Raw genomic sequence first — 27,841 nt, 5'->3', positions numbered from 1 at the left:
TTCATATGAAATGTTTTGCACGGTGACTCGCTTTGAAACAGACATGACTTAGGCACAAGGTAGTTTGGAAGTGGGCTATTCTTAGCACTGATTAATTAAGGGAAAAAGTCGAAAAAAAAAAAGAGGAAATTAAAGATCATGGCACTGTTCAAGAGTTCTGTCAAGGAAGTACACATGTGTTTTTTTTTTTTTTTTTTTTTTTTGCAAGGCGTTCAGTCACGTTTTTATTTTGAATGAATGACATTTAGTAAAATTTACGAATATGCCTCCCAAAACATGCTAATACGATTTGAAGGCTTACTAACACTTTCCTCTGCACACTATTTTTACCAGACTTCTACTAAAGAAAGATTATGCCCTGGGTTATAGAAAACACACGGTTTCGTGTCGCTCGCTCATTCAGTCAGTAAGGTTGATCATGAAGACTTCTGAAATTCCAGCCAGAAATATTGAGTGCCTACCATCTGCCGAAGTAGACCGGTCAGAATGATTGTTGGATAGAGGTAATGACGGTCTCAAAATTCAAAGGGGAGCTTGCCATTTACAATCTTCCATAGGAAAAAACGATGTCAAAGATGGCGGCTGAACATTTTACCACAATACCATGCTAGCCTTACACAGTCCATAAATTGCAAGGAAAGTTATATTTTTGCAATGTTAATATTTGTCCGTGTGCTAACGACATCGTATACGTGTATGTTAGGTTTTAAGATGTCAGCAGACCGTTTCTGAACGGCGTTTTTATGAGCGTTGTTAAAGTTTTTGTGCGTCACGAACTATGGGTAAATGTATCAGTCGCCATCTTTTTTTTCTACGGAGGATTCGATTTCCCATAATTTTTTTTTACGGCTGATGGGAGACTGGAAACTGGGAAATTAAGCACATGGTAAGTGAATTTCCGCCCTTTCGTTTCGAACGGGAAAAGAGGAGTGCCTTTGAAGGCAGTCTACAACTTCCCAACTGATTTTCTGGAAAATTACTGTTTTAATTTTCAATCTAAATTTCAGGATCTTTTGGCTAAATAGTAGGCAGCCTTTAACCCTGCTTCGGTGCCACTATTGAGGTCCATGACTCTGATCGTGTGTTGCTTAGTTACACACGGATTTTCGACACGCGATATCAACCAATCTGAAATTCGGCTCGGTCATTGTTATTGAATTTTGCAACTTCGCTCCGAGGTCTTCTCGGGGACCCTGGGAACGAGGTTGAGAATTTTTCCGCTCCAACATCAGATCGAGACCGCTAATGATGTCAAGGGAAACCAAAATGAACGAACAAACCAAACCTTCTGCCTCTAATTTCTAAGTTTAGTCAGTGTTCTAAATTAATCTGTTGCTAGAGGTTCCTCTCGACGACCAAGCTTCAAACAATTGTTTGGCTTTTCCCAGAAAGAAATTCTTTTAAGGCTTCCAGCCTTCTCGACTTTTCATCTGCCTCCGTTAGTCCATGTCCTTGGATGGGTGCCTCAAACTCCAGATCATCTTCCTCAAAATACTCCGGATATTTCTCGGCGTACAGTTCTCTGAGCTGTTCAAAAGTTTTTCCGATAAAGTTTCCGTCACTGTCAGCTTGCTCCTTTAGCTCCGTTAGACACGTTCTTAAGCTAATTGTGAAGAAGAACAATATAAAAGTGCAATTCAGATTATAGCTTTTAATGGGTGTTAACTAGTATATTTATTGTTCAAGAATAAAGCAGCCCGATTTGTCGTGCAAGTCACGTTTAATTGCTCCGACGTTACGTTTTTACTGTGTTTACCTTCATGTAGGAAAACCGGCGATCAATGCATCTCACATGAGTGAAGCGTCTCGATCAGACTTATATATTTCGTCATAACCGTATTACACGTCGAGATGGTTTCAGACGTATTTTTTTCTATCCTATTCGTCTAGGTTAACACGAGACGTATGAAACAGACGAATTTACTTTAACTCTGAATACGCTGAACTAAAATCTGTAATCAAGCTACTAACACGTGGTCTATCGCTCAATAGCTTTTTCTTAGCATACGAATTTTAAGCGTCTGGAATTTACCTATACGCTAAGATGAGATGCAATATATTTGTGGCACGAATTATTTCTCTTCCTGGTAAATTCGGCCATTGTCACACTGATGATAACCCCGCTACTTCAAATGTATTGAATGGATGATTTTATAACGGCTTAAGACCACGACTACACGTCTTCAGTAAACGCCTTAGTCCGACCAGCTACCAAAATCAAAATTTGAAGCTAAAAAAGATACGAAGAGTAGAGTGAACCTTTCTTTGGATAATCAAACTTTCTAAAATTTAGCACTGCTTTTGTGAGTTAAAGACGTCTGCCATGTGACATGTGACATGTACTAAACCAGAGGTTTAGTCTCTTACGCAGACGCGCTTTGGGCTCGTCACGTAATCTTTCTATTAGGTAGGTAGGAGTACGTGACAAGCCATAAGAACGTCTGGGCAGGAGGCAAATATCGGTTTTTGTTTGATGGACGCCAGCAAGCAAGACGAACTAACGTTGGATGGCGTGACGGAGCTCACCTGTATTTGTTACAAAAGTTTTGCGTGACGCTAACTGTATGGTCAAGATTTAGAACACTGTGCCACCAGCCGCTAGGGATGAACACAATGTCACCCGGCTTCTGTACGCACTCGATGGGAAGATTACTTTTCTGTCGTCATGGGAACAAAATAAACAACAATCAGCAAACATTTAACACAACAAAGTTGGTGACTTGACGAATCAGTTTCAGTATCAGTTATCAATACTAGCTATAACGCTTTACAATCCATCCAATATTTTCGCTCGCGCGCGATTGGTCTGAACGCGTCACGTGACTGAATATTCACTAGCCTAAACAGGGGAATATTCGATTGATATTCTTGCACCGAAAAGAGACTATTGTCTATAATTATATGGGCCATGTTTTTGAATGTCTTTTTCTTTTAACATGGCTGTGAGAATTAGACTCTAGTGCGCTTCTCCTCTGCTTCTAATTGCTCTCTTTTCTCATTCGCGACTTTTAATTTCAATTTCTCCACTGTTATTTTTTGACAAATGCGCGGAGAAAAAACTGAAGATACATTTTCTTGGGTAAGACAGAAACAGCAGAAAAGAATTCTTGTGCAACCTTTAGGCGTAATTTAATCAGCGGTGTAATTACTGGAATAAACTAGTTCTTGAAAGGGTTGCGTTTGGCGACAGAGAAGAGAGCCAGAGATGGACTAGGGTTCTTGCTGATGTACACAAGGTTGGCAGCTTCCAGTTGATTCAGACAAATAAACTGGTTAATTTCATACCAAGTATGGTCGAGTATAAATCCACCAGTAAAACGCATCCTCCATGTCATAATCTCTTTTCTGGTAGAAGTTGTTCTTGACACCTAAAACATCGAGAAAAGATCTAGTTAACAATTACAATATGAGCGCGAGATTTCTAACGCGTGATAGTTGACTCGGGCTCCACCCTCGTCAACTATCACGCTAATTATCAACTATCATAGAAATCGAGAAAGAATAATCTAATTGTTTCAGTATAAATCTACTAGTCGCTCAAAACCTCATCTAAATCCTCTTCACAGACAATTCAAAAACGCAAAGAAGCGGCCGTCATTTTTTTAACTACCGCAATTCACAATCTACAACAGAATAGATAGCGAGTAGTGTGGCCAATCAGAGAAAGGCATTCGCGACAGTTTCCACTAATGAACAATATCCTTCCAAGATTTAGGTTGTCATCCCGCCTACTAACGCCATTCATGCACAATGCACCATGCTGATTATCAGGTCATGGTCTGGAATTTATGGAGGGTAGACGCATCTCTAATCACAGTTTAGGTCACTATAGTTCTAACTTAAATGGAATATGTTACTAAAATGGAAGGCGTGTTGCACTATTGTTTACCCCCCCCCCCCGAATTTGGCCAGTCTCGTCAGTCGCTACTCCTTCCCCCCTCCCCCTTCACCCCCCCTCCAACCTTTCGCTTTTTTTTTCTGGAAGCAAATGTACTTTCCCCCAGTGTAACCCCCAGCTTTACTCGTGCCTTTGGAATGTGATCCTCAATAAAGGTTGATTAAAAAGACATGAGTGATCATCCCATTTAGGTACACAACTTTGGGAGTTGGAACAATAAAGCCTGAAAAAATATTTGAACCCTTGACTTCTACGATGCAGTTGTCTACCACCTCCCTATCACGGACCTGGGATGTGGTACACAGACGGAGGGTACATTCCCCACAGTTTAGCCCCCTGTATAAGAGCCAGCCACCCGGTTGTATTAGCCGGATCTACATGCCATCCTGAGCCACTCCTCTTGGCAGCCATGATGATCCAGCGCCAGTCAAGACGAAGCTCATCTTCTACACCCGTCAAAAAGTCGTCTGCTTCAGAGAAGAAATCCGGTACGGTATAGTCCTAAACCAAAACAAAAAGGGGTTCATAAAGCTGGTTCCTTCGAAAAGAGAACGATTATTTAGGCCAAGTCCACACTACGCCGGAGGAATTTGAAAACGGAGGTTTCACTCTGAAAACGCCTCAAATGTTTTCCGTCCGCACTAGGCCGGTGAAATTTGTAAAAAGAAAAAAGAAAACGCAACAATCACCGGTCATTTCGAATTTGTGCTTGAAAAAGAAATTGGGGCAGGAAAATCACATGATTATCGGGAGGTCAGCGTTTTCAAAGAGCTCCGTTTACTTTTAAAAAATGTTTGCTGTCCATACGAAAAAGAAAAGCCGGCGTTTTCAAATTCCTCCAGTGTGAAGAGCGTTTTCGAAAAGCTCCGTTTTCGTGCCGGATTAGTGTAGACGGGGGGCCTAACTGTAGAAATAAAGCTGCGTTTTCAAATTCCTCCGGTTTGAAGAGCGTTTTCGAAAAGTTCCGTTTTCGTGACGGATTAGTGTGGACGGGAGGCCTAACTGTAGAAATAAAGCTGCGTTTTCAAATTCCTCCGGTTTGAAGAGCGTTTTCGAAAAGCTCCGTTTTCGTGCCGGATTAGTGTGGACGGGGGGCCTAACTGTAGAAATAAAGCTGCGTTTTCAAATTCCTCCGGTTTGAAGAGCGTTTTCGAAAAGCTCCGTTTTCGTGCCGGATTAGTGTGGACGGGGGGCCTAACTGTAGAAATAAAGCTGCGTTTTCAAATTCCTCCGGTTTGAAGAGCGTTTTCGAAAAGCTCCGTTTTCGTGCCGGATTAGTGTGGACGGGGGGCCTAACTGTAGAAATAAAGCTGCGTTTTCAAATTCCTCCGATTTGAAGAGCATTTTCGAAAAGCTCCGTTTTCGTGCCGGATTAGTGTGGACGGGGGGCCTAACTGTAGAAATAAAGCTGCGTTTTCAAATTCTTCCGGCGTAGTGTGGACGGGACATTAGAACGTTTTAAAATTCGGTCCACTTTGCATATATATAAAAATGCAATAAAAACAGGGTTTACAGTGCTCGTTTTTTCGTTGTAGTAACGTATACTTCCTTGGACAGCTCTGAGATAACAACAACAAAATAAAAAATAAAAAAAAATACCTGTCTGTTGATGGAACATATTTCCCTTAAGAAAACAGTATTTCTTTATCTAATAATTTTAGAACCCAATATCTGATACGCAAGTGCAAAGCAATAGCAAACACAAACGCGAAGTAAACTCGGATGAACTAGAAAAGTATATTAGGCTGCTAGGAAAAGCGCAAAAAGAAGTAAGAGGGAGGGGAAAAAATCTAGTTTCTTAGATTTGGTCTATGCTTGTTACATCAATTGCATTTCTGAATTGTATGGGCGTTCCTTGCGAACCAGATTGGGCTATCAACGCGTCTGATCCTCCACCCTCCCCTCCCTCCCTCCCTCCCTCCCTCCCTCCCTCCCTCCCTCCCTCCCTCCCTCCCTCCCTCCTTCCCTCCCTCCCTCCCTCCCTCCCTGTACCACAAGGTGTATTATTTTACTCAACCTCTCGTAGCTCGGGATACAGATCAAACACATCTGGCATGAAGATAACCCAGGGTGAAGTCTCATTGGCAGCTCTCTCCTTCAGATATTTCACGTAACTTGTTAAAGGCACTAGCGTGGTCCGCTGACCAATGTAAACGCCTTCCTCAAGACGTGGATCGTGTTGAAACTTCTCAAATGGCCATTTGTTCATCGCTTTCCAGTCGTCCGTCATGCCCGTAATGATACAAGCTTGACCTATAAACATTCAGTAATTAGAGCAGTAGTCACTCTGGCCAATCACAACCTACACAGACAATCCAGTTAACCAATCAAAACGCTGCCGTCCGGCGCCAAGCGCGCGAAAACTGACGTTTGCAAGCGAGTCACGATTTGTTTGGTTTTACTTCTGTTTCGATGACAGAGTGGCGCGACATTTTGTAAGCCAATCGCTTAGCGCGGTAAGAAAATGCGAAAACGGCGGAATTTGAAAATGGTTTTGGCTAATAAGTCGGCAAAACTAAAGCTAATCGATTACGCGTTTTCTCGCTCTTGGTACCAGTCGCGAGCTTTTACTATGAGTTCTATTTAAATACTGTGATCTTGTCAAACCATATATTTAATTCAAAACTGACGTTTTTACCTCTAGCTGGGAAATGGCTAAAAAGCCCGGTAAACATCAAAGAAGCAAACAAACAGGTTAAGATTTATGTTGGAAGGTCCTTGAACCAGCACTAATTTTTTCGTTTTATGCTCATAGACTATGCATGAATTACATAATTGCAATGTTTCTACCGGTTAGTTGTACGAAGCACACATAACCACCTTTTGTGTTTTGCCAGGTTTTGTACAGGTCAACCTCCAAAATAGCCAACAAAAACATACAACGAAGAACTTTGCTAGGTTTCACAACCATTTCCATCTATTACTGACTATGTTCTAAATAAGTAACAGACCTGGTTTCATGCATTTCTCGTTAAACTCCTCTGTAGTGGGCTTATGTATCTTCGGTATGGTACAATGTGTTTCGTGTATCGGCCAGACATCTTCAACCTCTAGTTTCCTCATATAATCTTCGTGAGTTGTAAGTCTTGCTTTAAATCTCTTTTCGTGAGGTTGAAGTTCTTCATTGTCATCTGAGAAGGAAACAACAACACTGAGAAGCCCACTTTAATAAACATTCTTCGTCGTCCACTGCTCGCCGGACCGGCCCAGTTCCCTACACGTTTTCTGGCATTCTTTTTAAATACACCCTTAGCTGTCCTTGGATCTTAATTTCAGTCCGTCGTAAACGACTTCAGACAGCGCTGAAGAGGCTGTGACTTTTTTCACTTTGTCTAGTAGGTGCTGTTTTTGTTGTTTTGGATTGTCTCACTTTCACTAGGTGAGAGGGCGACAGGAAACTCGATCTTTTTTTCGATTTAATTGTTGGAAGCCAAGACCGACTAGGCAACATATTCTTAAAAAATAACGTTTTTTTACCTTGCCTTTTTTAACCTTTCTAATGCTACCTTCATACAATGATATACAATGATAGTAGTTATAACCCATTGACAGAGGTTAGATATCAATATATGGTATCGGTGATTTTTTTTTTCCCGCTGTTATCAGTTCTCCCTCAGTCTGGTATTGTTAGTTAATTTCATACTAGGTCCTTTAATAACCGTCAATAATATTTATCACAATTTCGACTGATCATGAACTCGAGATTTCTATCGCTTGAAAGTTGACGAGGGCACGGCCGAAGCCGACTATCATGCACAGAAATCGAGAGCTAATCGAATCTAATTGTTTTAGTATAAATCTAATAGTCGTTCAAAACTTTGTCCAAATCCGGCCTCTTCACAGACACCTCTTGAAAACGCAAAGAAGCGGCTGCCACTTTGTTTGAAACCACACTCTGCCGCTAAGCTAATCATCATCCATAACAGAACAGATATAGTGAATAGCGTAGCCAATCAGGGAAAGGCCATATTTGTGTTTGAACGCTAGATCGTAGTTTATACTAAAAACCAATAGCAGTTGATTAAAATTGAGACTTACTTTTCATTTGGTCTCCCTCAATATGAAACGCAGCCGTTTTTTGACATACTTTCTTGTTGTCTTTCATCCATCCACATATTCTCAAACGATATTCGCCACTCTTTAAACTCTCAGGCACGACTAAATTCTTTTCATAAACTGATTTTCCTCCTCGGATCTGCGGAATTATTATGTCATCTGGATATGAATAAACTGCTTTGCTTTGGTTGTCTAATATCTCCAAAAGCCACTTGTCTATCTCTCCTTCGTCATAAGCGAAAGCAACTCGCCGAGTCTTGCCATTTGCCACCCAGACACTTGTGTTCTTTGGTTGAAGGATTTCAATGAAGTCCTGCGCAACACCGGCTGAAATAAGACGCCATTATCCCGGCATTATTAATTAAACTCTGTATTAAGAATGCTTATGTTAGGTTCTCGGTGGGCACTAAACCCTACGTAGGGTTGGCTTACAAAGGCCGTGCTTAACGCTGGTTTTCACGAGCAGAGTAATTATGAAACAACTAACACATACTAGCTGTTTCTCTGCTTGGGCGAGTGATTTAGTTTACCGTGAGACAAAATTTAACAGAATTGAACAGGCTCGATCAGAGTTACTGCAGTCGCATAGCTATTCAGACCTAGAGTGGCATTTTGACTAATATCAAGAGAATATCAGCTGACATCTAGTACAAATAAAACCAGTTTTGATTAGCAAGTTTGTAACGCGATGGATAGACCAGCTTGAAGTTTTCTTTTTTTTCTTTATTTGTTTTTATATATTCTACAAAACTTGATGTCATTTCTTAATTATTCATCGTTTAACTTGTCCTACTATCTTTGAAGGGGTAGTTGCTGTTGTGTATTAGGATCCAGATCTCCTCCCGGTGTAATGTATTAGAACCCAGATTCTCTCGGTTGTGGTGTCGTGCACCAGCTGTCATGGCGGAATAAAGTTATCGTTGTTGTTTGGTTCAATCCGGTTGAATCCTTTCTTAGCACCGACTAGTTCGGGACACAACAGTTGCATGCCCCATCGAATTAGAGGAAGCCGCAGTAAGTCACAGAATGAAAAATTATGCACGATGTTAATGGAGGTTCCATTTTAATGTTTTTAATTATGCGTGCGATAAAACTCACATTGAATGAACCACACTGATTTCCTAGTCTTAAGAGATAGCGATAAACCTCTGTTGTATTTTTTTGCATTTTTTTTTGGGGGGGGGGGGGGGGGCGGCGCATTCTATCGCTTTATGTTTTACTGTATACTGTTGTAGCTACTCACCGTGTACATACAGCAGCGTCACGACCGTATAAATGAATAAAACCATCATGTTTCCCTGAAAAACGAAAACAACAAATGAAATTTTTGTTAACGGACAACAAACCATTCAATATATGCATGGACGCTGCAGAAAGATGAAGTTGTTTAGGCACAATTACATTCTGATACCGATGAATTTGGTATCTCATATCTTCAGTGACCGATTTAAACTAATTTATAGCAACAAATTAACAAAGAGTTTTAAAAACGGGAAATTGCGATATCTTTTACCTTCACTGAGATGATGTGCGATGAATAAACGCTTCACTCAAAGAAGGTTGCTTACCAGGTTTTGAGAGATTTTTCTTCTCGCGTGGTTTTCTTCTTCATACGCTGTTGGGGTTTTCCTTGTCTGTAAATAAAGGGTCACTCTTACGTATGCGCTGGGAAATAGAGACACCTGTGATTTTCGAGTCATTCGTGTTGTGTAAACACAGGACACAAGCTGTGTCTACAAATCAGAGCTTTGACGTTATAAGAATGGAGATTTCTTGTTGTAATGTACCGTCGTTTGCATGCTGAGCGTGAACACGTCAAGAAAAGCAAAATAAAAAAGATTAAAAAAATAAAAAAATAAAAAAATAAAAACAACAACAACAACACAGAATCTAATTGATTCGTCATAAATCATTTGAAGTTTGGCAGACCAGTTACGTGAACTTGCTAACATTTGCGTACGACGTTTAGCCCAGTTGGTATCGTTATATCGAGTCAGTGTGAAAAGGCTTTTGTTTTTAAGTGAGGATGAAACTTCAAACCAGGAGTTCCCTTGACAAAGGAAACCCAAGTTCCAAGTTACTCCGGCCAAAACGTATTTTTAGAGAACAAGTTTGATGACTAGACAAAACGATGCCAATTGTGTTGGACATAAATTTGGGCAACTACAGTCTGCTAAACTTCAAATGAAGAAAAACGCTTGACATTTATCTCCAGAGGTGTTCACGCTTAACATACATGTTTATTCAAATTCATAAATAATAATAAAAAATGTTTATAAATTCAAAAAGGGAGTTTAGAAAAAAAAATCTCCCCTAAAAAAAATTTTAAAATGATTTGTCTTAATTCAAATAGTTCGAGGCTTCCCGTTTCAACAATGTTCGTAGGTTGATTGTTCCAATCACCAATCACTTTGATGAAACAAAAAATGTTTAAAACAGTTGATTTTAGTTGATTTAAAGAAAAGTTTAAATAAATGATTGGCCCTGATGCAAGTGACCTTTGCAAATTCAAAATATTCCTCGAAATCCAGATGAGACAAACAAACATGATCTTATAGCATTCCATTAGTAAGAAATACGCCTGCGAGTACAGGAATGGCTGATAGAGGTATCTTTGCTGACGTCATTGTTTACATTTTTCCTGATTAACATACGACTTTAGGCAGAGAAGGCATTACTCTAGACACAAATTGACTGCAAACATCTTAAGAGCTTGTGAAACTTAGTAATTGGTGAACGGTTTTTGGCTGTTTGGGTGTAGTATTCGAGGGAAAATTTGCTTTCAAAAACTGCAAAATTTCTGGGTGGCAAATGCGCTAATGAGTTCATACATTCTCTGTAAAATTTGGAGTTTTTAAAACCGCTTAGCACAAAAAAAAATATTAAATCGAACTCAAATTCCTTGGGACTGTCAATCGCGCTATGCGCATTCAATATTCAGAACTAATGCTTTTGTAACTCAATCAGAAACTGTATCGCTTATGGTAATGGGGCAAATATTGTAAACAAAGATTCTCCTATTTAAGATATCACATCAGTAAATCGTTCCTTGTTGGACGTGTCGTCTCTTTTCTGTCTGAGAGCTAATCTCGACGCGCGCACGTCTTTGCACTCTCTCAATTGTATGGATATCTTTGACAACGTAAGGGTTCCAGACTAGTACAGCGTACTCTAGAAGAGTTCTAATTAACCAGTGATTTGTAGAGCAGGCTTGAAGGTCAGTCTTGTATTAGCTGTTCCAACAGTCCGTTTTACAAGCCCTAGGACCATTCTCGTCTCCAGAGGCCGAGGCTGCGCTCCTTTTGATCAGTACCAAAAATCGCGACCTCTGACCGGGTCCGATTTTCTGAGCATGTGCAAAGAATTCGTTTCGTACTCTCAGCCAATCAGATTTGTCAGACTTGATTCCGAGCATGCGCAGAGTGACGGGAAGTCCGTGAATCGCGGACTTCTGGTGTTGGGCCTTCCCAGAGATCCCAGAGGTCGCGATTCTTGCTGCTGACCAATAGGAACACGGCCTCTTAGGACGAGAATGCCCTAGGACCAGTTTAGCCTTGTTCACTATGGTACTGAGATGACACATTTTAGGTTGTTATCCATACTAAAACCAATCATGAAAAGTTTACTCTGCTTTATTTTATCAATTTTTTCTTTTATTTTTAAGCGAGAGCAACCCAGGAGTATCAGTATCTGAAAAGAACTGGTCAGAACTTTCGCTGGTGACTGACGTTTCGATGACCTGCTTGAGTGGAAGTAGTCTGTGAACAGGCTCCGGCTGGAGTTGAAAGGTCTTTCTTCTCGCTTTCTCTCCGTCCGATCCTCGACTAGAGAGCCTGTTCATAGGCTAGAGCGGAAGACGACTTCCTCTCAGGTTGTCGAAACGTCAGTCACCAACAACAGTTCTTTTCAGAACTACCCTCACCCGAGCGATCGCACAAAACGAACAACTTGAAATTGTCTCTGAGAAACATGCTACTTCGGGACCCACTTCCGTCACTTCGGGACTTTCCTACCTGAGTTCGCACCCCTGAACTCATTATGAACATGGATTATTAAAAGAACGAGAAATAGACATGTTTTGTGTGATTTTGTTTCATTATGCCCAAATGTTGTCTCTTTTTGCTCGGTAATAGAAAGATAAATTTTTACGCACTTGGTCGCTAGTTGAATCGATGTGGATGCGAAACTCGGTGGGTGCGAACTCGCTTGGGTGCCCCCCGCTTGGGTGCGAAACCTGCGGGACTATTTCCGCCATCCGCCATGTTGGCCGGGACATTAATTATTCCTGGGTGCTAACGAAGAGGCTCTGCCAGACTTGTTGTTGCTTCGCCGGCGTAATTAAACTTTCTTTGTTTGAAATTTACATTGATGTCTTGAATTACCTTGACTAAAAGAATTGACACGATGGCAGGTCGATCAAGATGCTATTGACCAGAGATCAGTGTGTCCTAAAGGAATACTAAGTGGAATCTCAGAGACATTTACTCGACGTAACTAAACTCCAGACGACAGCTAGGCCATTTGCGCGACATTTGCGCTCGATTACGAAGGGATCCGTTTCAGGAACTTGGCGAGCTCCACTCTGTGAATTAGTACGTAAAGAACGATCTTTTCAGGCTTTGAACGAGGTAAATATGCAGCAATTCAGAACAACGTCTCACCAAGACATGCGTGTGGAGTTCATTTCCCATTTCTCACCGACTCACACCGAGGAAGCGTTTTGTTGCATGAAAACAATGAGATCGAAGGGCGAATTATGCGATGTAAATCTGCTCGTAGGAGAGCCTCAACGACGAATTTCAGCGCATCGACTCGTTCTAGCGTCCTGTAGTCCTTACTTTCAAGCCATGTTTACTACCGAGCTGATTGAGAGCAGACAACGAGACATAACCCTTCAAGATGTTGACGCTGACGCAATTGAACTTCTTGTAGACTTCGCTTATACCGCTCGCATTCAAGTCAGTGAGGATAACGTACAGGCTTTGCTCCCCGCCTCGAGTTTACTACAGTTAACAAGTGTGAAAGACGCTTGCTGTGAATTTCTAAAAAATCAGCTTCATCCTTCGAACTGTCTCGGTATTCGAGCTTTCGCTGATACCCACACTTGCACAGACTTACTGGAATCCTCCCATCGCTTTGCTCTTCAGCACTTCTTAGAGGTCTCACAGACGGAAGAGTTTATGCTTCTTTCGGTTGAGCAAGTGTTGGAGCTCATCTCTAATAGTGACGTTAATGTAGAAAGCGAAGAACAAGTGTATAACGCGGTTATAAATTGGGTTAAGTTTGACGTGGACAACAGACGGGAATTTGTAAGGGATCTGTTACCCTTTGTAAGATTGCCGCTTTTGACAAGGGAATGTTTAATGACCCGTGTTGAAACTGAAGATCTCATCCGAAATACCCCAGACTGCAAGGACTTGCTCATCGAAGCAATGAAATACCACTTGCTTCCTGAACAGCGCTCGGTACTTCAAAGCCCCAGGACTGTCTGCCGCAAGCCTGCTGGGCAGGTTCCAATCTTGTTTGCCATTGGTGGTGGGAGTCTGTTTGCTATTCACAGTGAGTGTGAGTGTTATGATGCTAGGATTGACAGATGGTGCATGGTCACTCCCATGTCTACCAAGCGTGCCCGGGTGGGTGTCGGGACAGTCAGTGGAAAGATTTATGCTGTAGGTGGTTATGATGGAAGCAGTGACCTGGCAACAGTTGAAGCTTACTGTCCACAGAGCAACCAGTGGCTGTCAGTACCATCTATGGGAACTCGTCGAAGCTGCTTGGGGGTGGCTGTCTTGAATGGGTTGATCTATGCCATTGGCGGTTATGATGGAGCCTCGTGCCTCAACAGTGTGGAGAGGTTTGACCCTCTGACAGCGCAGTGGACATCAGTGGCTGCAATGAACACAAGAAGGTAGCAAATATACATGTACCATTTTTTGTCATCATTTAAAACAGCATACTGCACCTCCATAAAGTTTATTTATCACAAAGTGCAATGTAGAAAATAATAGAAAATTAATATAGTAAAGCTTTAAAGTCAATCGTTAAAGTGCAGTTAATGGAGCGTGACACTATTTAGGTACAGTCACTACTTTACTATTGTTAAACGTAACGCATTAGAACTGTTATGCGTTAGAACATTATAGAAGTCTTTCTTGTCTAGTTTAAACAATATTCACAATAGCCTTTCACACATGCATGTCGCAACGTCTGGTTTAACTACAGTATATCATGCGTTTTGTACGGCTAGTCTTTTAAATTGCCCTATTCTTGTTTCGTTCAAGGCCGCGTGGGCTCTGTTCTTTTCATGGTACACGTTTTTATATTGGTCTAAACCCGGACATTTGTCTACCTATAAAAGAGTCTTAGCTTGGACTTTAGCATCATTCGCTCGTTATATCACCACTGTAACTTTTAGTAAGCCCTCAAAATTGTATCTCCCACCCTTCCCTCCCTTTAGAGGTCTATTGTTGTTGTTCATTTTAATAATAAACTGGGGTTCACCCCTTGTGACACGCTATCAGTTAAGTCTTGCAGCGACTTCCCCAAGCTTCGTTTTCGCTAATTTAGTGGCACTATTTAACGCTCTTTTATGCAAATTCTTGTCCAATCCAGCACTTGCCAGCGGAGTCGGCTCGTAGCGCTGGGGAGATAAGTAAGGCGTGAGAACTGTCTACACTCTAGCATGATGCTGACTGGAGGTCAGCTCATAGTGCCATTTAGAGTTACGCTTCTAGGACGCGCAAGCCTTTGGCCTCACCGACTTGTCCGATCTAGTGTAGAATTAACCACTGGGGAGATAAGTTTGGCATTTGGTCACGCAATGGAAGTTCGTCTGTCACGCCGATTGCGGAGCGGTGTTCCCCCCTTTACGCCATAGAACGCACGTTTATTGCTTGTGATTGTCAGGGTATTTTTAAAGCATTACTCCCTAGGAAGTGCAACATTAACTATTATTGTACCAACAAGTACAACTTTAACAACATGGGATTAAGCAAAGTACTGTATACATGTGTATTTTACTACAGGGCTGTCATTAAGTTTTGACCTAGTCACCCGCACCAAACTTGCTACTAATTAACTTTGTGGGCCAATTATATCAACAACAGGCAGTTTCACCAGTAACATCAAGGGCCCATCAACCATACTAATCCGTAATCAGTGCTGCAGGTTGTGGCCCCTAATGACAGCCCTGTAGTACATAAATTATAAATGCAAAGAGACATGTACATACAATTCGCCTACCTACATTTTAGTTGATGCCTGGAGTGTACATGTATACATGTATTGTAAAAATACACATGTATACATGTACTTGTACATATATTTAATTCTTTCAATGCTTTTTTCATCAGACGGTATGTGCGTGTAGGTGTGGTTAATGGCATAATTTATGCCATAGGAGGCTATGACGGCAGTGCACACCTTAACACTGTGGAGTGCTTTGATCCCATGACCAATACATGGAAGCCAGTAGCCAGTATGGCCAGCAGAAGAAGCAGTGCTGGTGTGGCTGTATTGAATGACATGTTGTATGTTGTTGGTGAGTTACATGTACATGTAATGCTCAGAATGGTTGCAAATGTTGTGATTTGTATTATTCACCAAGCATCATTCTCCTACATACAGTGTAGTAGATTGCAGTGCCATCTGGTAACTTAAACAGGTGGCTAGTTTGTCAGAAATATTGTCCATGTCCAGATCAAGGTCTGACTCTTGTCTTCTTTGATCTTCTTTGTCATGTGCATGTAACTTTGGGAGGCACGGTGGCCTCATGGTTAGTGCACTTGACTCTGGATTGAAGGGTCTGGGCTCAAGCCCAGACTGGAGACATTAAGTTGTGTTCTTGGGCAAGATACACTCTACAGTGCTTCTCTCAGGTGTATGAGTACCCAGCTGTATAAATGTGTACTGTTGAATTTAATGCTGGGGGTAACCCTGCAATGGACTAGCATCCCATGCAAGGGGAAGTAGAAATACTCCTAGTTGCTTGATGCTTCAGAAACCAGGATAAGCTCCGCCCTGATGAGCCACTTGGCTTGTATGCAGACTTTACCTTTACCCTGGCCAGTAATGTCAATGTCAATGTGAGCATTCTAGCTTTAAATATTGTAAAAACAAGAGAACTAGGATTGCTTTTTGGTTCATTGACTATTGTCTGATGTATCTCTAACTGCACAGGAGGAAATGATGGGGCATCCTGTCTGAACACCATGGAGCGCTATGAGCCTGTTGCTGACTCCTGGACATGCCTGGCACCAATGAGCATTCGCCGCAGCACTCATGATGTCGCAGTAATTGATGGTACTCTGTATGCGGTAGGCGGCAATGATGGCAGTTCAAGTTTAAACAGCATTGAAAAGTATGATCCAGAGACAAACAAATGGTCTTCTGTTGTCTCCATGAGCACAAGAAGAAGCAGTGTTGGAGTTGTAGTGGCTCACATTTTGTTACTCTAAAGGACCTAGACCCAAGTCTATAATCCTTAGCGCTACCTCTTTAGAGCAGCATTCACTTGAGCGTCGAAAATAATTTGTGCATGTATTGCTTTGGTTTTGCAAATTACTATGCTAAGAGATTGGTGTGAAAAACTTGTGCCACTTTGTCATGTGACCAAAGGTAGAACGAAAACCAATGAGGACTCCCTGTTCCCATGCCTTTATGGTCTTTGTGTATTTGTTTCAAATTTTGATGGGTTTATTGGAATACCATGCCCTTTGTTTAATATTGGCCTTCAAGTGTGTACTTTGGTTTTGGTTTTGTGAGAGAATCGAATTATTACAAATTTGGATCCTTTCAGAGAAGAGTATAAATTAAGAGAACTTAGAGTGAGTGACTAATTTAAGACATACAGCATGTGAGATAGCAGGAGTGTGACTAAATACCACATCAAAAGTTTCTCTGATGTGGGATATTATAAGTACAGGTCAAGAACAGTCCTAGTGTGGGCTTACAAATATGATGTTGGGAAAGATATACTTGTACATGTATCATTTTGATGATTTATGTAGTCAACATAATTTTATCAACACGACAATTATGTGTAATAAGCATGCGACCATGCTTCTCTGGGGAAAAGACTTCTGATTGACATGTGAACAAAACTGTCTTGACAAGAGTTTTAGAAATTTGTATGATATTCAAGTTAGGAGATAATAGATGTTAATTTTGGAACACTTGAACCAATGTTACTGGTAAGGAGAAAAAAGAAAATAATATATCAGACATTTTTAAAGGGACTGCTCATTTAGTGTGTAGTTTTGCAATTGCTATATATTTTGTATTACACTTTGCCCTATTGCCAAAAATGTTTTGTAAAAAATATACAGAGTGACAATATTGCATACAATGCACTACAGTGTGTAATGAGATAATTTTTTTAATAATTCAGCGAAGAGATGAAAAAGAGTGATTTTCATTTGAGTTCAATTAGATCAAAACTAATTAATTTTAAGCAATTAATTAGAATCAATGGCTGACCTAAAGAAATGTAACTAATGCAATAAAGCAACACGAGAATTTAAGAAACATATAGCATTATTTTCCAAACCAATCAGAGTACCAAGAAATACATTACGGAGCACATAATTTACAGTTTCAGTTCATTACCATCCATTGGGGCTACAAAAAGAAAGAAAAACAAAAGAAAATAGAACCCAAGAAAATAAGACTGAACTTCTTTAAACATAGGTCTACTTTTTCCAGTTAAAATGTTTTGAATTTGGAAATTAATTTTGTGTTTGGCATGTTTCACACGATTCACACTGATTTTGGTTTTCAAGGTCATGCTAATCAACATGCCGGTTTTTTTTTTTTTTTTTGGGAAATACATTCAGTTTCCAAACAGAAACTCCCAACCAAACTTTCCAAAGATTTGTTTTTTCTTAAGTAGAAAATATGCAGACTTCCCCTCCCCCCCACAGAGGGACTAGAATTTCTTCAGGGTGAGGGAGGGGGTCTGTAAGGAACAAAAAATTTTAGACATGTATCAAGTCTAATTGGAATTTCCTGAGTGGTGGTGGTCGGGGGGGGGGGGGTCTTCTGTAGGGGAGGTATGGATATTTTCTGGAACTACACGGTAATGGAAAGTGCCCTGGTCTGTTCTAGCTGCAGCTAATTGAAAGCCCAGAACGGAACTGACTAAATATGTCACTCTTCAACATTCAAGTGACAGCTGCCATTGGATAATGGTCACTGAGGTTATTTGTGTTTACAACCTTGCTCTTGTGTGTGTACTTGCCAGTTTTCTTTCATGCCTGATTCTGTGCATCCTTACTATGCATGTACACTGTAACTTACGTCACCATGTTGTGCATCTGGTCTTGTATAAAACACTGGCACTGGTCGCATTTACGAGCAGTGAACAGTTTATTAATTTTTCTTAAATGTGCTTAATTTGAGCCCGTTCACTGGGTTGGGGCATGTTTCTCAAAACCCCCGGAAACTTTTCAGGCCCACAAAGAAAGTCCTAGTTGATCTGCATCTAAAAACAGAGAGGTGCATATGCCTGAATTTTTTTGTATGAAGAGAACCTCTCTTCATTATGTAATCAGAGGGCAGAGCAGTCTGGTTTCTACAACCGAGATGTCAGCAACCAGGAGGAAAATTTTATGTGAACAGTTCAGCCGGGGTAGCCAAGTCAACATTTTTGACAACCACCTTTTCTTTTGCAAAATGTCAGACTATTTGCCTTGTATGTATAAATTTCCACTTCAGAAGCATGCGAATTAGCGTTATTAGTAAAGTTACAAGAGGCAACAAAGCTACGAAAGTCATGGACAGTACAACTTCAGGTGGCACCAATTTGATTTTGTATCTTGAATTTCATCCCATAATTTCAACCAAACTGAAATTTCCTGCATGAACAGTCTAGTTGATGAACAAGAGAAGCAAGCTTGACCCAGGAAATTGACCCGATACATTGCCAAAATAACTGGCCCCTGGGTTCAAATTAGGGTCAAACTGTATTTGTTAATTTTTTATACCCAGCAATGCCGAGAGAGTAAATCTAGATACATATAGTTCAAAACTCTAGTCTTTATTTTCATTTGCATTCCACCAACGATGTATGAAGTTATGCACACGAGGAAAAGATACAACTGAATAACAAAAAGCTTTTCTCCAAGTTAGAGTATGATCAGTTGTTTCTCTCACACCCTGTCCACACTTCCAAGCACAGGCATGATTTTTTTTCATACAATGTTCATTATATCAAAACAAAGAACTCAGTATCTCCTCAGTATCAAGTTGTTTCAGTACGTGTACAAGTAAACAAAAACCAGTCAGGGCTTCACTTGTGATCGACACAGAGGGAATCCTCATTTTGTATCAATGGAAAAGTGCACGGCATACATTGAAAATGTGGACAGAGTCTAAAGCAGCACTCCAAGAACATGTTGTTTCTCATCAGGGGTTGCTAAACATTTTTCCATGAAGACAAGGTTGTTACTTCACCAGACAGAGTCAACATGTTTGAGTGCAAGTCCCTGTTAATTAATTATTATTTCTTTTTTGATGGCAATCCTAAATCCCTGAAATAATAATAAAAAAATAAATGATTAAATTAAACAGGAGGTAGGTACAATGTAAATATGAGTCAAGAAAAGTGTGTAGCTTGCTGAATTTGAAGAAAATTAGTTACCAATAAATGTTACACCCATCAGCCTTTAAATGATTTAACACTACTGACTTAACAGGGTTACAAGTACAAAATGAAAATGAAGTAAAAAAATATTAAATAACAAAACAAGAACAAAACAGCCTTTTATCTCCAATTGACTTTTTCTTAAAAAAAAAAAAAGCAAACCAAAAAAATGAGAAAATTAACAACATGTTCATAATATAATCGGCCTGAAATTTGAGAGTTACAACTTGTACTCAAATCTGCCAAATCTTAAGTTCCCTAATGACTTCATGACAGTCACCATAATCATAACTTACTCTTCTATGTCATCTGTGTCTCTGACATTCAGCATCAGTGCTCCTCCATCCAAGAAAACCATATTTTGGGAGTTGGACATCTAAGGGAAACATTTTTGGCCCACCAACATCAATTGAAACAAACAGGCAAACAAATACATTAACATTGGGCAGCATCCAAACATTTTGCACTACTACATGTATGCTAATAGCATCTTTTGACAAAAATACTGTTCACATGTAAATGTAGTTCTAATTAGAAATAGCAGGAAAGTCAACAGACAAATGGAACTGGAAGGAGGACAGAATTAGACACACTAAAGTAAATATGGCTTAGTGACTAAATTTGACCACTGATTTCTCGCAAGCCTGTCACATGGAGCAGGGCCATAGCCAGAAAAAAACATTATGACTAAGGCAATGTACATGAAAAGATTATGACTAAGGCAATGTACATGAAAAGATTATGACTAAGGCAATGTACATGAAAAGATTATGACTGAGGCAATGTGCACTTATTTACTGACTTATAGTTAAATTATCTTCCTGGGAATTTACATGTAGGGTGTCTATGATGATTGTAAAAAAAAAACAAAAAAAAAAACAAAAAAAAAACGGGGGAGAAAAGACTGTTCAAGGCATTTGACTCAGTTTGCCTGTTACTATAATGATGTAGCCACGGCCCTGTGGAGCCATGTGTTTTGAATTGACTTGAAGGTAAAATAATAGCTAACCTATTACTTTCAAGAAATTATGGACTCTCATAATGAAAAGGAATAGTAAAAACTGTAAATTTCTATCAACAAATAATTAAACTAAGTTTTCTACTGGCTGTAACATTTGACTTGTGACAAAAAAATGCACTTGCCAATTGACAGTTTGAAATCAATATCTGGTGAAATTACCAACTTACTGTTTGCAACAAAACTAATATTACTGCAAATTAAATGTAAAATAATAATTACAATTGCAAAGTTTAGGCTACAGTAAGAAGTGACAATTAAATATACCTTACATGTGTATATGAACATGCAAGTTGTAAATAAATTAAATCCATGTTGTGTACATTTACATGAAACAATGGGTTTACAATTACTGCGTGAGGCATGATAACCTGTCTAACAGTAACTGTAAACACACTGTAAAAGTAATCCAACAGACCTGGATAAGCACTACAGAAAGATCTATTATCATTATCATCATTGTCATCGTGATCAGTATCATTATCATCATCATCATCATCATCATCATCATCATCATTATCATTATCATTATCATTATTTTTATTATTAATCTAACCGTATTGGAAACAGATTGTGCTGCCCGTATCCTTCTCAGTTTCAGATAACCTGGATTACTCTTCAACGCATTACCAAGGTGACCACAGTCAAGGGAAACAACAGAGGCAGCAATTTTTAGTACTATATTAGTTAGCTTGTACGACAAATTGTACCAGTGCTGTTTATCATTGCAGCGCAGCAGTGCAAATTTAATGTATGAAACAGATCAAGAATCTCCAAGGAACTTGAAATGTGTCAAAGAGAATGTCTGTGTTTAAGCTGTAGGCTGAGCCAGGGCGGGGTGATGCAGAGGACTTACAAAAAATTCTGGGCTTGATATATAAAAAGAAAATGAACAAAAAATTCTGTGAAAAATAAATTCCATTTGATCACTGTTAATATGAACAGCGTCATTTGAAATTTAAGGATATCAGAATTGCTGCTTTAGCCTCTCCTTCAGCTTGTACAATTTTCTGCTGGCGTTCCTGTATTGCCTTTTCTACCACAAACTGAGCTCGCTGTGCTTCTTGCTGAGCTGCGATTAAAAAAGAAATTAACTCATTTAATGTCCATGGCTTGGTCTATGAATGGCCACACACTGCCTATAATGCAACCTAACAACATCTTTTCCAAAACCTACATGTTCAAACCAAAAAATAATGCTTACCCCTAATGTATTAGGAAGAAGATAAAGTGTTGCACGGTTTTTCTCTGGACACAAATAAAACTTTGAATTCATTGAATGGCCTCATGCTAAGTTTTATCCAAAAGTTAGCATTACTTCATAACACTCTGTGCTCATCAAACCACATGAAAATAATTTAAAGTGGTCATGATCACACACCAGGAGTTCACCTGCAGATAAGAGTTACAACAAATTCATACAGCATAACAAAATACACTGTAGTACCATCAGAAAGAATGGTACTGCTTGATTAGGCTTTAGACTTGGTGTGAAAAAAAGTAACTTCAAAAATCCACTCTTACCAACTTGCTTAGCCTCAATGGCTGCTGTGTACTCTCGTCCAAAACTTAAGTCAGTCTAAAAAAATCACAGGACTCAATCATTGACAACTTATGAATTCAAAGCAGTTTACTCTGTTATCATGCACAAAGATCTGGCCATTTGCTGGCTAAAGGATAACTCATAGAGTGAGACATATGTGTACATGTTCATGTATTCAGACATAGCCTGCAGTAATGTGTGTCACTAGATAATTATAATAGTAAAGGTGCAAAACTTACAATAGACACATCATCCAAAATAATATAGAAGTCCTTGGCACGATCTGTCAATTGTCTTCTGATTAGCAGACTGACCTAAAACATAGGATTACATGTAGTATTTGATTATTATTATTTAACATTTGATAGTCATAATACAGAGTATAAGCAAGAAAAAAATAAAATTAAAACTAAAAAAAACTAAAAAAAAAATGCCATTAAAATGTGCACACTTAGTTTCATTTCTTTTTCAAGACAAGCTCATATGTTTGCACCACCTAACTATAATAGAGACATAAAATGCCCTTACCTCTTGACGCATCGTGATAAGTTGGGAGGCATTGAATTGGGCAACAACACTCTTCAAAACCTGCAGTCAACAGATAAAAAAACAAACAGACGCGCGTGTGTGTGGTCAGTGGTCCATGCTGTCAGAGCTTTCTGTAGCAATTATTGAAGCAACTACAGGTGCAGTGGAACCTCGATATAAAGAAGGGCCAAGGGACTGGAAAAACACGTTCGCTATAACGCGGTTTCGCTATATCGAGGTTCTTTTCCATATATTTTGCTATTACTGTGGCCAGGAATATCATTTGTTATATCAAGGTCTTCGTTTTATAGAGGTTCAAGGTTCCACTGTATTTCTACTCTCCCTCCACTGCGCCCCCAGATGGGATGCCAGTATATTGCAGGGTGGTAGACCTGCCAGCAGTTAATTGACAGGTACCCAATGATTTATACAGTACCAGCCAAAGGGACTGCAGCATTACACACACATTACACGCAGTGTTCACGCACCTTACACGCAAATGCACGAAAATGCGTGTAATTGCAAGCATGTAATTTCATGCAGCAGACGTGATATTGCGTGTAAAATTACACGCAGTTGTTCAACTGGAACTCATTAAGTGCGTGTAATGAGAACAAAATATTAAAAGTGCGTGTAATGAAAACAAAACATTTACCGTGTAACAACGAACTGAGGCTTGACGGACACAAAATAATGAAAACGAAACATTTACCGTGTAACATTTACCGTATTCGACTGCACTGCGATACAGTTAAGTCTTTCGCCTTCTTACTTCTGGTCATCAAACCTTTGCGATAGAATAGACCAGTTTCCTTAAACCGGTGACTGACAGGTGACTGACAGGCGTGCTAGGATTCACTGAGATAACAGAACATAAACACATAATTTTGCTTTCAATTTTAAATTACAGCAATCAGTGTACTTTAAAACAATTCGAAGATTCATTAAAAATATTTTGTACTCCAAAGCGTTCGGAGTTTACCGGTGTTCAAAAGCTTTTCCTGTCGTGTTTTTTCTGGTCATGAGAAACAACAAGGGCGCCAGCGACTGACGAACTGAGGCTTGACGGACACAAAATAACAGCAAAACACTTTATTTCACTTGAGATTTTCAATTAATTTTTTAACATCAGTTACAATGTATCTTCTTTAAGTTAAAAAAGCCTTTGAAGATTCGTCAGTAATATTACGTACTCAGAAGTGAATGTTGTCTATGTGAAAGCATATTGTTTTGATCTGATTGAAATGAAATTTGATCTGTTTCTTGAACATCGTTGCCTAGCATGTGACCAAAATCTTCCCAAATCTACGATCTGTCAACGCAACACAACCCAGGGATGAAAATCTGATGAATCGAAAATTAACAAACGCTTAGATTTTGTTAAAAAAGTTTTGATTCTTTGCCGTGGTGTGTGGCCAATAAGCAGATTAAGAGAGATTCTGCGAGTTTCTGTTTGAATCCCTATTTCATTGTTATCAGGAACAGGGGTTCAAATGACATTTTGTGTGTGGGTAAACATTACGTTGCGACGCATGTCGTAAACGAAAACTCATAGATCTTTAAGAATTAAGTTTAGATGTTAAGCAGAAGTGCGGACTGCTACAGACTAAAAAATAGTATTTGTTTGATAGATGCTCAAGCTAGTCCACTAATTTAGCACTGTTACTTTTTGTTGTGAACATTGAGAGTTGCGGGTTTCGAATACAAGTTAGTAGTGGCTTTTTGTTATGCAAAATACACGCAACTGCGTGTATGAATAACAAAGGTTTCTTCTTCCGATTAAAATACAGTCGAACCTCGATTATCCGGACCTCGATTATCCGGACTATTCGATTATCCGGACTTTTTACTCTGGTCCCAATTTTTTCATGAATATTAATTAGTTGTGATCTTGAAAACTCAAAGTTGCAAAAAGCCCATCAATCCTTTCAGAGAACTGTTGAAACAGCGTATTATCCTGTGCGCTTTTCAAAATTCGCAAGTGCGACGAGACAAAGAAATATTCATATGCGTTCAGCTGATATCTGATTGGCTCAATTGTTTTGTTACCAAGGGAATTTCATGCTTGATTAGTTCCTTCTGCGTGGGTTATGTAAACACACAAGCAATCAATCATAAACTCAAATCAAAAACATGTCTACGAAGCGAAAGCGAGCCGTTCTATCAATTAAAGATAAGCAGATAATTATTTCACGTTTGGATAAAGGAGAGAAAGGAACAAATTTAGCTCAAGAATTTGGCATCAGCAAGCAGCAGATCTCTGACATACGGAAGAACAAAGACAAGATCCTAAAATTTACTGACAGCATCGAGACAAGTGAAGGATTAAAATGAAAGTCCCTGATCAAGCTACATGTACAAGTCTTTGAAGCAAACAAACATGCTTGAACATTTTAGACCTCTGTAAATACCTGAATGGAAGGTTTTTATTTGTAAATACATAGAGACTGTGTAGATTTCACAATTAAAATGATGTTTTCTTTGCTGTATACCTTTTGTTTACATTTCTTTCTCATTAATAAACATGTTTTCGATTATCCGGACTCTCGATTATCCAGACTATTTACTGAGGTCCCGACAAGTCCGGATAATTGAGGTTTGACTGTACACGCATTTGCGTAAAATTACTAACAGATCAGTAAATTTTACACGCATGTAATTACACACACCGTCCACACACTGTCCATGAATACTACATGCAGACTACACGCATTTTACATGTGTGTAGGTGCTGCAATCCCTTTTACCGGTACTGTACACCTGGGTAGAGAGAAGCAGTGTGAGTGAAAAGAACATGACGCAATGACCCCAGCCAGAGACTGAAAGCAGATCGCTTGATTTGCGGTTGAGCATGCTTACCAGAACAACACATGTGTAAAAGGTAAAATGGTAATTTAAAAGCAACACGTCCTTTGGTCTTGAAAAAAGTTTCTATTCATACATGTACATGTATTTGTACACATACCTCATTCATAATGGAGGGTAGAACTCTTTCATCAAAGTCCAATCCCAACTTTCTGTACATATCAGGAAGCATGGTTGCCTGTGGACGAGCAAGCACTCGAAGGCCAATGTTTACCATCTGTAGATCTGTTAAAATAATAAATAAACACAGTGAAGATGTACAATGTACAGAACTTTAGGATATTCATGGCTACTTTCTTCTATATATTCTTGTAGAACCCGGTTAATCCAGTCACCAATGGGCCACAAAAATCTTGCCATATTATTAACAGGGTGGCCATATTGAAGGGGTTCTCTACATAAAAGAATGATTGACCAAGCTTTGTTCAGGCCAGAGTGAAGTGGACGTGATAACAAGGTGGCCATAAAAGTGGGGTGGCCATAAGGTAAGGTTCCACTGTATATACCATTCATTCTTCACTCTAAACTATACAAGTACCACAAATAATAACAATAATTACTGTTAATACGTGTAATTTACATGTACCATTCACATGGAATTGAGTATAAAGATGAAATGACTGACAGTGTATTTCTTTGTGATCATTTTCACTGTTTCCAAGCAGTCACCTGCATACATGCTGATTGTGTACTGTGTTCATAATAAAGACATGAACTTGTTAAGACTGCATCATACCATACATGTACATGTACCTTTACTTCCAGTTGGAGAAATAATCTTTCTTGGCTTAGACCTGATGTCATAAACTATAGGATAATGAAACCATGGTATTCTGCAATACAACAAGACAAAAAAAGGTTAAAAATGATTCACATATGTTTTGTTTACCTATGACGAAGCCCCTCTTATTCCCCCAATCTGCACTTCACACCTCACACCACACTCATGGATCCATTTTTTTTTTCGTATTACATGTATGTAACAAACACCTTGGAAAAACTAAGGATGGTGAACATGTAACACTAAACACTATGTACTATACAGCATACCTGAAATGAAGGCCTTCAGTGTAAATATTATTTTGGATGCCTCCAATTCTGCTGAATATAATCGCCCTATGACCACCATCAACTGTGAAAAGAAAATGATTTTTTTGAAGAGAACACAATGGTGCAGCACATGCCATCTAGCAGTACAGGACTGTATGATGTGGTATGCAAATAAAGGTAAATACTGTATGTTAAGGTATAGCACAGTAAAACTTAAGACAGGGTAGGATGGTGCATTGCACTTTAAATGGTAGGGTATCACAATGTCCAGTGCAACTTAGCAATACGGCCCAGTGAAACTTGCTTTATGACCATTACAGAGCTAGCTACACGTAGGCAGCATAACAACTTGAACTTCATTAAATAATTACAGCTACCTTCTTTGCCCTGAAAAAAAGTCTCAAATATTCTTAATTTTTTATTTTGAGTAGGGAGCCTATTACAGTTTGGCCGCACACCACACCCACACTACAAATCAACAACATTTTTCTCTATCATAATATACTTAAACCTACATTTTTTTTTTCAACATATCCAAGCAAAAGTATGGATTGGGTATTTGTGAACAAGTCAACAGTTTGAAAGGCAATCTGAGAGTTTCAAACATTAGGCAAGGGGAGGGGAGGGGGCGGATATAAATGGAAATGTGGGTTAAAAAAACGAATGACAGATATTAAAAAAAGTTGAAGAAATGATGGTTATTTCGGCAGAATTACCCAGAGCTTTATAAAATCTGGAAAAAGAAAAGTATTCATGGAATAACTTTGTGCTCGATGCAATATGATTGTCGTGTGACATAAGCTTAAGTTTACTTGCAGTGCACATGTGAATAACTTTTTTCATATAATCGCATTTTGTATGTAATGTAGCCTGTCAAAAGAACCATGCACACAGGACATGGGTATACATCAATTCTTCTATACAATAACATCAAAAATATAGGTTAGCTATATCAAGATTAGACTCTTAAAAGCCTTGATCGAATGATTTCCAATTCGTGGAACACCATATCGATTTTCGATTTCCTAATTTTCTAACGTAGCAAAAAATGCAGACGATGGAATGATACCTGTATAAATAGACTCCTTGATTCCATAGGCAGCTGCAGCAGCTGCTACTAGAAGTTTTAATCCAGTTCCGACTCCTTTCGGAGCCTTTCCCATTCGACCAGCAAACTCTGTGAACTTGTCAGCCATCTTGCCTTCCTCACGTGTCTTGCAAGAGCCTGCAGAAATGACGTAA

The 27,841-nt window shown here is 39.4% G+C and overlaps 3 protein-coding genes across 4 annotated transcripts; 1 reads left to right on the top strand and 2 right to left on the bottom strand.

Annotated features, from left to right (window-relative positions):
- Positions 1 to 964: 964 nt before the first annotated feature.
- On the bottom strand, positions 965 to 9,821 carry LOC110040225 (bifunctional arginine demethylase and lysyl-hydroxylase psr-1-like). Of its 2 annotated transcripts, none has more exons than XM_020745428.2 (9): positions 9,523 to 9,821; positions 9,198 to 9,252; positions 7,937 to 8,281; positions 6,850 to 7,029; positions 5,916 to 6,151; positions 4,186 to 4,399; positions 3,286 to 3,368; positions 2,527 to 2,657; positions 965 to 1,603 (listed from the first exon to the last, which is right to left on the bottom strand). In XM_020745428.2, exons 1-9 carry the CDS (start codon positions 9,652 to 9,654, stop codon positions 1,363 to 1,365), a joined length of 1,617 nt encoding a protein of 538 aa, XP_020601087.2. In that variant the 5' UTR covers positions 9,655 to 9,821; the 3' UTR covers positions 965 to 1,362. The 2 variants fall into 2 exon arrangements, with proteins under 2 accessions (XP_020601087.2, XP_020601088.1); XM_020745429.2 differs by having other exon boundaries at positions 9,468 to 9,609.
- A 2,424-nt stretch (positions 9,822 to 12,245) lies between these two features.
- On the top strand, positions 12,246 to 17,539 carry LOC110040307 (kelch-like protein 17). The gene is made up of 3 exons (XM_089283664.1): positions 12,246 to 13,862; positions 15,307 to 15,494; positions 16,133 to 17,539. Exons 1-3 carry the CDS (start codon positions 12,589 to 12,591, stop codon positions 16,408 to 16,410), a joined length of 1,740 nt encoding a protein of 579 aa, XP_089139790.1. The 5' UTR covers positions 12,246 to 12,588; the 3' UTR covers positions 16,411 to 17,539.
- A 1,431-nt stretch (positions 17,540 to 18,970) lies between these two features.
- LOC149116500 (prohibitin-2-like) lies at positions 18,971 to 27,833 on the bottom strand. Its single transcript, XM_089283706.1, has 11 exons — positions 27,669 to 27,833; positions 26,600 to 26,681; positions 26,303 to 26,382; positions 25,650 to 25,774; positions 22,685 to 22,744; positions 22,396 to 22,470; positions 22,138 to 22,192; positions 21,582 to 21,685; positions 21,170 to 21,247; positions 19,892 to 19,971; positions 18,971 to 19,482 (listed from the first exon to the last, which is right to left on the bottom strand). Exons 1-11 carry the CDS (start codon positions 27,793 to 27,795, stop codon positions 19,452 to 19,454), a joined length of 897 nt encoding a protein of 298 aa, XP_089139832.1. The 5' UTR covers positions 27,796 to 27,833; the 3' UTR covers positions 18,971 to 19,451.
- Positions 27,834 to 27,841: the final 8 nt, after the last annotated feature.

This window comes from Orbicella faveolata, unplaced genomic scaffold (genome assembly GCF_042242905.1).
Source record: "Orbicella faveolata isolate gen_17 unplaced genomic scaffold, um_ofav_v1 contig_12, whole genome shotgun sequence".
Taxonomy (NCBI): Eukaryota; Metazoa; Cnidaria; class Anthozoa; order Scleractinia; family Merulinidae; genus Orbicella; species Orbicella faveolata.
The sequence above is the reverse complement of the archived record's forward strand: the minus strand, read 5'-3'. Positions and strand labels throughout refer to the sequence as shown.

Coding starts and splice junctions, on each gene's coding strand:
- LOC110040307 (XM_089283664.1), top strand. CDS start 12,589: ATGCAGCAATTCAGAACAACGTCTCACCAAGACATGCGTGTGGAGTTC. Junction 13,863..15,306: donor GCTGCAATGAACACAAGAAG/GTAGCAAATATA, acceptor TTTTTTCATCAG/ACGGTATGTGCGTGTAGGTG. Junction 15,495..16,132: donor TGACATGTTGTATGTTGTTG/GTGAGTTACATG, acceptor CTAACTGCACAG/GAGGAAATGATGGGGCATCC.
- LOC110040225 (XM_020745428.2), bottom strand. CDS start 9,654: ATGACTCGAAAATCACAGGTGTCTCTATTTCCCAGCGCATACGTAAGA. Junction 9,253..9,522: donor GAAAAATCTCTCAAAACCTG/GTAAGCAACCTT, acceptor TTCGTTTTTCAG/GGAAACATGATGGTTTTATT. Junction 4,400..5,915: donor TGTATCCCGAGCTACGAGAG/GTTGAGTAAAAT, acceptor GTTTTGGTTTAG/GACTATACCGTACCGGATTT.
- LOC149116500 (XM_089283706.1), bottom strand. CDS start 27,795: ATGGCTGACAAGTTCACAGAGTTTGCTGGTCGAATGGGAAAGGCTCCG. Junction 19,972..21,169: donor CACAATCTGTTTCCAATACG/GTTAGATTAATA, acceptor TGTTTCCCTTAG/ATGTCCAACTCCCAAAATAT. Junction 19,483..19,891: donor GACACAGATGACATAGAAGA/GTAAGTTATGAT, acceptor TTATTATTTCAG/GGATTTAGGATTGCCATCAA.